Source organism: Quercus robur, chromosome 2 (genome assembly GCF_932294415.1).
Source record: "Quercus robur chromosome 2, dhQueRobu3.1, whole genome shotgun sequence".
Taxonomy (NCBI): Eukaryota; Viridiplantae; Streptophyta; class Magnoliopsida; order Fagales; family Fagaceae; genus Quercus; species Quercus robur.
The window spans coordinates 92,256,759-92,268,699 of NC_065535.1; the positions used below are offsets into that span (position 1 = coordinate 92,256,759).

General features: G+C 34.1%; 1 protein-coding gene across 3 annotated transcripts; it reads right to left on the bottom strand.

Annotated features, from left to right (window-relative positions):
- Positions 1-1,171: 1,171 nt before the first annotated feature.
- On the bottom strand, positions 1,172-5,888 carry LOC126715838 (leucine-rich repeat extensin-like protein 1). 3 transcript variants are annotated; one of them, XM_050416645.1, is made up of 4 exons: positions 5,527-5,888; positions 4,902-4,999; positions 1,625-1,670; positions 1,172-1,515 (listed from the first exon to the last, which is right to left on the bottom strand). In XM_050416645.1, exons 1-4 carry the CDS (start codon positions 5,783-5,785, stop codon positions 1,475-1,477), a joined length of 444 nt encoding a protein of 147 aa, XP_050272602.1. In that variant the 5' UTR covers positions 5,786-5,888; the 3' UTR covers positions 1,172-1,474. The 3 variants fall into 3 exon arrangements, with proteins under 3 accessions (XP_050272602.1, XP_050272603.1, XP_050272604.1); XM_050416646.1 differs by having other exon boundaries at positions 1,602-1,670; positions 5,527-5,886; XM_050416647.1 differs by lacking the exon at positions 1,172-1,515 and having other exon boundaries at positions 1,631-3,205; positions 5,527-5,887.
- Between the last annotated feature and the right edge of the window lie 6,053 nt (positions 5,889-11,941).

Consider the following 11,941-nt stretch of genomic DNA (forward strand, 5'->3'; position numbering starts at 1 on the left):
TTCTCCCAACTAAACACACATGGTAGAAAATAAATCTCTTCTATCCTACTAGTTTTTACCCTCCCAATTACAATTGTCATGTTATCCATATGTGGTTTAGGACGGATTCGTTTTGCCTACTTGTTTTAATAGTGGAGAAAAGTGGGAGTTTATTAATTTTTGTAACTCCCTTATCGGCCAAATTTTAAAAAAATAAATATTTTGATTTTGTCCCCTAAAGTTTAAATTTTTAATTAAGACCCCTAACATTTCATAGGGATTGGAAACAAAGTCCTTCAATCCATGACCAATGTTGATGGGTTTGTTAAGTGCCGTTAAGTGCCAAATAAGCACCAATAACACACTTTTTTTTTAACAACCCACTTTCCTTGAGATGATGACACGTCAGAGGGAGATATCACCATTTGAAAAGGGCATGATCTCTCAAAATACCAAAATCACTCTGTGAACGAGAAAACAATGCTGTGCTGATACACACGAAGCTTCTAGGTAAAAAAATCAAGGCATAAGAGAGGAGAATCGACAAAAGCTAAGGGAGAGGAAGATGATGAAAAAGATAAAAAGAAAAGAGAAAAAGACACCCTTCTACCCCTTTAAAGCTAAAGATTCGATCTTGGTTGACAAAATGCCATATTTGATACCAGTCAAACCACACAGACAAAACAAATCCATCCCAAACCATGGGTGGAAAAACTGTAATTATCCCTAAATTAAACCATGTCAATTTTATTTCAACTGCAATGATCAATCATGTCTCCCATTCTTCCTAAAAACATGTCACATAGTCCAAAGGCAAACCTTTAAACTGCAATTCCCTAAAGCCTTCACTTCAGCCAAAATCCAATCACTCTCGACATTCACAATAAGCCACAAGCATAAATTCCCTCTTGAACTGCTGTGAATTCACATGAACCAAACAATGTGACAACTTGTTGATCGCAATCCAGTATTTTGCAGATGAAAATGGAAATTGTTTTCTTAATCTAGTCTACAATCATTGACATCATTCATTTATGTATCCATCCATCATTTATGCCCACCCTGCTCTCCACACCTTTTTAAATTAAGAGAAATATTCTGATTCTGAGTAACCTAATTACATTAACCATCACCTATATCAGTTCAATAATAATATGGCTACATGCTTAAAAGGCCCTCCCACAATCGGAAGTTACAAATAATTGCTTTTACTAAAATACAATACAAATTCAAAACACATTAACAGTTCCAAGGTACACAAGCCAAAAACTTGACAAACTAAATTAGGTAACAGTTCAATGCAGTACATGAATAAAAAGTTTGGCTAAAAAAAAAAGATATTACATGCCTCAGGCCATCACACAACCAAGTTCAGTTAGCTGCTGTACTAGAAGAGAGAATCGCATTAACCAGATCACAAATGTTGATCAAAGGATCGTTTACAAATTTGATGCAATTCTGCTATTCCATAGATAGGTATATAGATATAGTATACTCAAAAGTAGAGTCTGCAGACACTTCCACTTCCAATAAATTCTGCATAACAAAAACATTTCAGAGTTCAAGAACCTCCAATAAAAATTCTAGTAAAAGCAGAAATTAAAAATCAAATATTAAGTTACCAGCCAACAAGCATTTTACACACTCTGTATTTTGCTAGATAAATCTTTAGCTTTTGCATCCCCCTTTTCCTGCAGTAGTGAATTTCAAAATGTTTTACATGGTAAAGGAATGATAGGAGCTGAATACAAGAAACTGCAATAAAGACCATGTAATTGAAAATCTATCATGAAAGCTAGGTTAGACATTATCCATTGCAGCATAAAAGTTCACATGCATTATTCCACACCCCAAAAAAAAAAAAAAAAAAAAAAAAAAAAACAAGACAAAAAACTAGTTGGTTCTTTTTTATAGTCAAGTACAACAACAGAGTTGGGCAGATTTGAAAAGGCTCTTGGCAAACTAGTTGTTTCTTTGATATTAGCATAGTTGCTTTAAATCGAGTTGAGGAACACATGCCACTGTCTACATTGAATCTCAGTCATGTTTTTATCTGACCAGCTCAATGGCAATCCCTTTTTTCTTTTTCTATTGGTAAGTTATATGGGGACCTAGATGGAACCAAGGACCTTACCCTCCCCATTCTTACAAGGGCAGGAAGTAGCTATACCAGGGCAATTCCTGTACCACAGGGGAGCAACTTCGCAGAGAAATGCCAAACAATTCTACTTGGGGTAGCATTTTCACTTTATTTGCAAGGTCTAATTCATCCAAACAGGCAAACCAGATTCAAAAATAACAGTCCTACCTTAAAACAGAGAGAAACATGACGCAATGCTGTGACTGTCTGTCCTTAACCAGTGTTTACTAAATTTTAACCCAAAAAGCAGTTACATACTTAATATTATGGTCCTATATCAAGTTTATTTTATTTTAACCCAGTAACCAGTCATGCACTGAATATTATGGCCTTATCTAGGATGCACAGATACTCCATTTTTGCTCACATACCCATATCCGATACGTATTGTACCAATATCATACTGGATACCTCTAAGATACACACCCAATCAAATTTTTTTTTAAAAGTGCCAATACATCTAGGATGCATCTGTGATACGACTTAGATACCATTGTAACCCAATCCCGATAGTCAGAGATAGCCCAAACTTGTAAGAATTTTTATTTATATGCTTCATATATTGGTTTCAATGTTGAATACTTATCTAGTTATCTTTATTTACTCTTTTGGATCTTGATTTGTATTCTACACAGCATTTAATGGTTATGGATTCACTTTATCATCCATTATTGCTTTTAAATTGATATATGCTTAACAATATATATAAAATATATCTAATAAGTGATTAATACACATATCCCCAACGTATTGTACCCTAAGTTTTTCAAAAATTGTTGTATCCTCATACCCGTACCCATATTGTACTTGTACCCATATCTGTACCCATGTGTCTTAGTGCCTTATATCAGAGTCCATACTAAGCAAAGGAAGGAGCTGAAGACCCCTTCCTAATAATCTCATTATATGAATGGGAGTTGCATTCAGTGGGATCATATTTGTAGGTAGTACTGCAAGTAGAAACTGATAGACAAGAATATGAGGTCTATGATAGTAAGCAAAGGAAAGAGCCACAAACCCCTTCCTAATACACCACATTGAGGCTTTTAATACATCATGACGTCAGAAAACCTAGTTTCACCTAAGCTGCACAATTCAATCAGTAAGAGACATTCTTTGTTATCCCTCAACTCATGTTGCCGCTTAGCCAGGATTAGTGAAATTATTGCTAAATCAATGGAATTCTGCCGCTTAGACAGTATTGGTGAAAATATTGGTAAATCAATTGTATTCACATATAATGAAATCACATATCACTTATCAGGCAATAGAAACTTGCAAACAAGAGGATGAGGTCACTAATATTGGGGAAGAACAAGAATCAGGATATCCAAGTTCAACCACACAAGTAGAGCATAGTCCTACTAAATTTCTGAGTAGCATGCTAACCTATTAAAAGGATATTCCATATCTAAGATACACCTACTGCAAGTAATTTCATAAGCAACTTAGCCCTATGGCAGATGTAATTTAATACCATGCTATATATTTTAAATGAACAGAAAACTTGATGAATCTAAATTGTTCAATTTATTAAGGAATCACAAATCAATTGTGTGTATGCTTGGTTACTACACCACCTACAAGCTTAAGTTTTTGAGCTGGATGCTTTAAGATGGTATCAGAGCATGGTTTATTTGTTCTTAGACTACATGCGCCAGGCCTATTAGTCTTTGCTTGAAACTAAAAACCCCATATCCTTCTAATTTGAAACTAAAAACCCCTGTACTTCGAGAAATGTCCAAATTGACCCTTTGGTCATCATTCAATTAGTTTAATTGACAGAAATACTATCACATCACATGACAATAATTTCATAAAAAATTAAAATTTAATAACAGAGAAAAAGGTTCTAAAATCCATTTCAATTTTTGTTCTTCTTCTACTCTCTCTCTCTCGCTCCTCAGCAGCCAGTAAATTACATAACATAGCACACACAAAATTCAAAAACCAATGGGCAGGGCAAGGTTGGTGAAAAAGGGCTCACAAGTAATCATTGAGGTTTCTTTATTTTTTTTAAATGAAGGATTAAAATCCCAAGGTGGCGGTGGTATTGAATGGATCACTTGGCTGGCATTCATGGGCTTTGGGTAGACAATTCGGGATGGCGGATATGGCTTGGGGCAGTATGGGTTCTTGGGGTTGTCAGATTGCAGTAGTTTCATATCTAAGAATCAGGATATCCAAGTTCAACCAAACAAGCAAAGCATGGCTGTCCAACTAAATTTCTGAATGACAGCATGCTACCCTATTAAATGGATATTTCAGATCTAAGATACAGTTGGACCACTCAACTTACTGGCTTAAGTTTTTGAGTTGGATGCTTTAAGATGGTATCAGATAATGGTTTATTTACTCTTGGAATCTGTGCACCAGGCCTGTTTGTCTTTGTTTTGGTTGGGTAATAGGACCCGTTTGTCTTCATTTTGGTTTATATTGGGCCTAGTCAACCTAGATGTAAGAGGGAGTTTTCGGGTTAAATGCTTTAAGCCTTTAACAGAACTAACTTTCTAAAATCACAACAAAAGAAATCAAAGAATAATGAATACGTTCCAATTTTTTTTTTAAGTTTAATCTTGATCAATGATGTAGCAAAGGCACAATGGAACAATATAATCATTGCAAAGTAATAATTGCTTATAAGCTACTCCCCATCTACCTTCAACGGTCAATATCAACATATTGTACCCAACCAAACCATTCCACTAAAGCTGCTAAAATTCAGAGAACCAAAGTCATAAGAAATACTCAGTGCACATTTACTTCAAAATCAAGTGCTTACCAATCCCTTGCTCTCATAATAATCATCTAGTGCCCATTGATACTTGGACTGGTTCAACCCAAACCACCGCGCCAAATGGTCATCCAAACTTGAATGTGCTGCATAATACCCAAATAATAATAATAATAATAAAAATTGTCCGGTTACAAAGAAAACATAAACAACAATATCATTACTAACCAAAAAACACTAAATCACATAATTTCATTACAAAGCATTTGAGAAAAAACAAAATCCTCCACCAAACCCAGCCCCCAACAACCAATTCCCACTTAGACTATCCTACCAACTTCAGCTTTCATAGATACACCAACATGTCAACAACAACCACCAAGCCTTAGTCCCAAACATTTTATCTATCCTTTTCCGCCATTCTATTCTATCCAAAAGTCATAAATGACATGTTTATTTTTACTATTTCTATTAATCTTATTTCTCCTCCATTTTCTCAGTAAGTACTTAAAAAAATTTAGTTAAATTATATGTTTTTTCCATTAACAAATGAGCATAAAGCACACATTTTTGCAACTGGGTTTTTCATATTCCTTCTCATTTCACCCAAAAACCAAAGAATCATAAAAGAAATCCACAAAAACTGAGCCAAAACTGAAAAAAACCCACATACCATTTTGGACCTTGGTGACAGCATTCTTGAAGAAACCAACAACAGAGTCATTGGAATTTGGGGATTGAAGAGACTTAGTGAACTGTTGCGGCGGAGGCTGCACCGGCGGCGGCGGAGGAACCACGATCTTCTTGGGTGAATCGAAGACAGGTTGCTGAAAAGGCTTTGGGGAAGGAGTGGATGGCGGGGTCATGAACACAGTGTATGGTCCAATTTTGCCGATCATCGGAGGAGGCGTTGAGTCTCTGTTGATAGCCATTGAGGAGTGAAGAGAAGAAGAACAAGAGTGAAGTGAAAGACAGTGAAGACTAGAGAGAGAGAGAGACAGAGAGAGACAGAGAGACAGAGAGTGAAGCTAAAGAGTAAAGAAAAAAGTTGGAGAGAGAGAGAGAGTGTGTGTTTGCACGCAACCAGATCTTTGTCTTTGGAAGATTTACTTCTTCTTTTTTTCCTTTTCTTTTTTTTTTTTTTCTTTTTAAGGACTAAGAATCGGTAATTTTCTTACTATAATGTCAATGCCAAGTGTGCTTTTGGCATGGTTTAAAATTTTAGTTTATTTTTATTATTATTTATAAATTTTATTGTACTTATTAGTACTATTTATGAGTTTCATTATATTATTTTAACTAACTTTTAACTTTATTTATAATACTTTTTATAAAAAATTTTCAATTTTAACTAAATAAATTATTTCTAAATAGACACAAAGTATGGACATAAATCTTTTGTTTAATGTGTCTATGTTTTTTAAAATTTTACTATTAGTCTCTAAAATCTAACCCATGAACACTTTTGGAGAAGAGGATTTTCTAAGTTTCAAATCCTATTCATTTCGTCCATTTTTTTTTTTTTAATCTTATTGCGTATGATAACTTTTAAATGTTATAAAAATCAGTACATTTTAAATTTATAAAATTTAATCTGAACCATAAAATTGATGAAATAAGACTTGAAATGGAGAGCTTCATTTCATAAAGAGTAAAAACAATTATTTTAAGAGACTTAAAAAGATCATTTTAAATTTTAGGGATTAAAATCGATCATGAACATAAATACCAACCTTGTGTTTACTAAGGAAAAGAAAAAAGAAAAAAAGGCATGTATGTAGCATGCTATAGTTGGTTAAAAATAGAGCGGTGAAACAGAAGAATATGATTCATGTGATAACATGTGTGTCTGGCTTGGAATGTTGTGTGGGGACTAAAGATGTTTTGGCAGTTGGCAACTTTGGGCATTTGTTTTTTACTCGATTTATGTTGTACTTGAAAACTTGGGTAAGTTTGGCCTGCACTTTGGAGTGTTGCGGTGGAATGTTAACCATTAACTAGTAGTACTGTAATGGTAACGTCTAGAAGTTCAAAACTTCAAAATGGAAACCAAAACAACAACATTCACTACCCTATTGCTATTTTCCAATATTTCATGTTTATGTTAACAAAGATCATGAAAATTCAGCCAAAAAATAAAAAGATAAAAAGTTAACAACATACAACGCTATTGCTATTTTCCAATATTTCATGTTTGTGTTAACAAAGATCATGAAAATTCAGCCAAAAAATGATAATAAATACATAAAAATTTGTTGGTCCTGGATTTTGCCTCAAATAGAAGTTCACACAATCACACTACCAAATTTAATAGGATCTTAAGTGTAAATTTGAAGAAAATAAAGTTTGGAGAGAAACCTTTCAAATTCTTAATATATTTTTTTTATTAGATGTAAATTTTAAAAATGTAACTATTTAATTGCATGTTCTTATTATATCCTTCATGCTTGCAAAATTTCAAAAAAATCAAAGATCAATATTTATGTCATCAATCAAATATTTAAATTTCAAATTTTTGTAGTCTAAAATTATGCATAAAAAATAAGTTTATTGATCGAATAGTAAATAACATCCGATTTGAACGAAATTTGAAATACGTGTTAAGAACATAAAGAACATGCAATCTGACGGTTAGATTTTCAAAATTCATATATTACAAAAAGACATAAGAACAGTTTGAAAGATTTCTCTAATTTGGAGAGAAATCTTGCCCAAAAAAAATTTTCTTTACTTGATCTAGTATCATATCACTTACAATAAAATATTCCTAAAATAGATTGTAGAAGAGTATCATCAATGATCATATCAAAACCCTAAAATCCAATAAAATAATCCTAAAATAGATTGCAGAAGAGTATCATCAATGATCATATCAATCCCTAAAATCCGTGACATGCTCAATATAAGTCCAAAAGAAAGTCTTCTAAAAAAAATAAAAGTCCAAAAGTAAGTCTTCGCAAATTCTATCGTCAAAACTTTCGGTTAAGATGTATTTAGATCAACCATAGGACTAGTGAATTGAATGTATGTCAATTTTTCTAGGATCAAGCCAAGAGTTGGTTTGTGACTAAAGATCATGTAACTCGAAGCTAATTCAATAATTCAAATGGTATAGATCTATAGAAACCAAAAGCCACGGACTTTAGAACTTATTCTTTATTTTTTGTCTCACATCATTCATAAAACAAGATTTGGAATTTCCTAATATTTCATTATTAAAAAACTATTAAAATTTGAAGTTTATTTTTGTTGTTCAACGACTTTTACAACCTTCTTATGAGAAAAAAGTCTAATCTAAAACAAGTACCCTTTCAATTTGAATGAGAATTCAATGGTCTTCGTTTGACCGACTTTAAAGTCTCGATCATTCAAACAATTACTTCAAGTGTTTTGATGGGAGTTTTTGCAAAAAATTTATTTTTTATAGCAATCTTGAGAAAAATCTAATAACACAACAAAATCTCACAACATTTTCACAACAATCTTGTTTTGAGTTATGGTGGGTTCAGATAAAATATATATATTTTTTATTTTATCTCATTTTATTTGGACCTTTGATGGGCTAACAACTCATATTATCGTAAAAATGCTGTAAGATTTTGTTCTACCTAAAAAATAAAAAAGGAAAAAAAAAACCACATACACACACTCACAAGATTGCTCAGTGCCTTTATAGCTTTTCGAATTTTATTGTAAGCCCTCTTCCCTTCTCTCCAAAATTCTTTGTATCTTTCAAGCTTATTTTCTTGAGAGTTCTTGTTGTTCTGGCTTTGATTTTAATGTTTTAATATTCTCTTGATTCAAAGAACTTTTGAGAGATTCAAACCATATCCAAAACACTCTTTTCTATTTAAGTATGATGATCATACTTAAGATTTTTTATAGTGTGATTTTTTTTTCTCTACTTCTTTTTTCCGATAATTTGATAGTTACCATATGAGAGAGAGGATTTGAACCTAAATGTCTTCGTTAAAAACACCAAGAAATGTCCACTAGTTGATACTAAATATGGTTGTGTTTTCTTGGCATAAAGAGTTCGTGACACACACATACCAAGAAATGTCCACTAGTTGATACTAAATATGGTTGTGTTTTCTTGGCATAAAGAGTTTGTGACACACACATAGATAGTAATTTTCATGGTGTTATTTGAAGAATGCACTTGTTGAAGACAAAGCTTGGGTTGCTTGAAGTTTCTACTTTTAACAGGGACGTAACCATGTACAAGCTGAGAGGGGCTGTGGCTCCCCCCAATTTTTTTTTAAAATATTAAATAGTAGGTATATATTTAAGATTTTAGAAAATAAGTCCAAAAAAAATTATATTTGCCCCCCTCGACTTCGAATCCTAATTCCATCCCTGGCTTTTAACATTATAGAAAATATTTTATGCTTTTAAAAAGTAGAAAATGTTTTCTATCCTATTGAACTTTTTTTTTTTTTTTTTGGTTAACCATAATAGATTAAATGTTTTTTCCTCCATACCAAACACCATGGATGAGAGTGTGATCCTCTATGCTAAATAGAAACAATAGAGTGCTAGTTGTGATCCTCTTTTATGCTATATAGATTGAACTCAAGAGTATTTTCTATGGATAAACAGCCGTGGCTCTATCATCAATCCCCATTTTTTATGGGTTTTATTTTCGATATTAAGTTAAGGATGAGAGCATCCTTAAGCTCTATTATTGAACATGTTTGGATAACTACATTGGATGGTTGGTCCCAATTTATAATGCCAAGGAGAAGATGTATGACAAGCCCAAGCTCAAGCAATAATTGACAAGAGAGGAATTCCAATTTGCAAAACAAGGAGTTGTTTGGGTGAAAAAAAAATGCTTACTCATCACTCAAATATCATCACTCATCACTCTATAACTCATTTCCTATAACTCAATAATCCCCAAATATTTCCAAAACCCGGTTTGGCACCTAAAACTTAGTTTTGTTTTCAACTTTAAAAACTCAAAAACGTGGAACCCACCCTCTGACCATGCTACCATTGTTCCACAGGTATGTCTTCTACTTTATTCTCTTTTTTTTAATAAATAAAAAATTGACTCTTTCTGCCAATGTCTTCTTCTTTGAGAGTGGCCACAATGTAGGTGAGAGTTTTTTTTTTTTGGCGAAAACACTATTTTGGTCTTTACATTTTAGGGTCACAATCAATTTGGTCCCACATTTTTAAGAACAGTCAATTTGGAACTTACAGTAAATTTGATCCCTGTTATTTTCAACTTACAATTAATTTGGTCCCTGCCGTTAAATCACTAACGAAAAATGCCTACGTGACAAACCATTAACACAGTTGGCAGGTCTAATATTAAAAAATTAAATGAAATACTGACTTGTCTTAATTTCAATAGCCAACTCAGCACTTAGTTGGCAAATAAAAGCCACGTCAACGCTTAAATTTTTTTTTTCTTTTATTGTACGAATTCCTTTCCTTAGAAATTAGAATATGCCACATCCCATCTAAGTTAGGAGTGTGCACAAACCGATCGGCGCCGACCCAACCGACTGGCGCCGACAATATTGCACCGCCGTTGGAGCCGACCGATGGAGCTGAGGCCGGTGAACGGAGGGGAACCCCAGTTCTAACGCCGGTGCGGTATAGAAGTCAGAACGCAAGTCTGAAGCCGATTCAAAAAACCGAACCGACCGATAAAAAAATAAAAAAAGAAAACGACGACGTTTTGTGCACAACCCTAACCCTAACTCCCAGTTATAAATTTGTTATTTTCTCAGTCTTCCTCCTTAACTCTCTCAGTCTTTGTTTTGCCTCTAGGCTTTGCTGGGCAATGGCTCTCCTTGAGTCATTGTTTGACGTGTCTCTCTATCATCGCCTCATCAGTCACCAGCTGACCGCCTCGCTACCACCAGCCACTCCATCAATAACTACATGTCTCCACTCTCCATCTCTCACCTTGTCGTTTTAAAGATTCTCTCTCTCACTTTGAGTCCAACTGTCCAAGTCCATCTGTGAACTCTGATCTATCTAACATTTTTTGTTCTTGGCATTTTTCAGCAATTTGATTTTTGGCATTTGTGATGTTTTTAGTTTTTACTTTTGTGTTTGTGTTGTTTGAAAAAAAAAAATGTTTCAAACCAACCAAACCGATTAAACCAACCGCAAAAACCGCATTGCTATATGTCAGAAAACCAACCCTAAGCGGTATGCATCGGTTCTAATTATGAGAAAACCGAACTCTATCGGTTCGGTAATAAATTTGGCAAAACATTGAGCCGACTGAACCGCGCACACCCCTAATCTAAGCTTATCTTGTTTTTCCTTCATACATTTTTCTTTTATCTTGATTTTCCTTCATCTCATCTCTAAGCTTATCTCTCTCTCATTAATCTTTTGTTCCCTCTGATTCATGGCTGAAGAAGCCAAATCCCATATTCATACAAAACCCGAAATCCAAATCCACTAGGCCCAGCTTCTCCAAACCTAGATGATCGACCACGACTTCTTCGACGTCTCCAATTAGTGGTCTCGATATGGGTTTTGAGCTCCACGCCATACAAAGCGATTGGTTGGTGAACCATTTTGTGGTCGGGTTCGAAAAGCTAAAGGGAATAAGGGATTAGGTATGTTTTTTGAGCTCAGAGTCTGCGTTGCTATATTCTTCTTCGATGACCCCTCCACTTCCATGGCAATGTGGGTTTGCTTTTCAAAGATTTCTCATTGTGTCTATGTCTTTGGGTCTCCATTACACTAGGCTTGACTTCGGGTTTGTTTGTGTTAAGTGATCAAAGTTGAAAAATGGGTATTTTTAACATGCACTTGCAAGTTGGCATAATGGCACTGGCATTTAAGCTCTGTAGTGGATTTGTGGTGCTAGACGATTGGGTTGTAGTAAACCAATCCACCATAGCAGATCCGACCATTCACACCACCAACACCTTCAACACCATAACAAATTACATTATAAAGCTTAGAAAGAATTAAAAGAGGGAAAAAAAGAGAAGAAAAAAGATCGTGAGAAGTGAAAAAAAAAAAAAAAAAAAAAAAAAAAAAACCCAAAATGTGTAGCCGTCGGTGGAGTGTTGGAGAGAGCAAAAGGTCTGAGGTAGATTTGACTA

What these genes read in the sequence shown, in the direction of transcription:
- LOC126715838 (XM_050416645.1), bottom strand. Translation starts at nt 5,785, where the DNA reads ATGGCTATCAACAGAGACTCAACGCCTCCTCCGATGATCGGCAAAATT. An exon ending in TGTCACCAAGGTCCAAAATG is followed by an intron (nt 5,000 to 5,526) that starts GTATGTGGGTTT and finishes GGTATTATGCAG; the next exon opens with CACATTCAAGTTTGGATGAC. An exon ending in ATTATGAGAGCAAGGGATTG is followed by an intron (nt 1,671 to 4,901) that starts GTAAGCACTTGA and finishes TCACTACTGCAG; the next exon opens with GAAAAGGGGGATGCAAAAGC.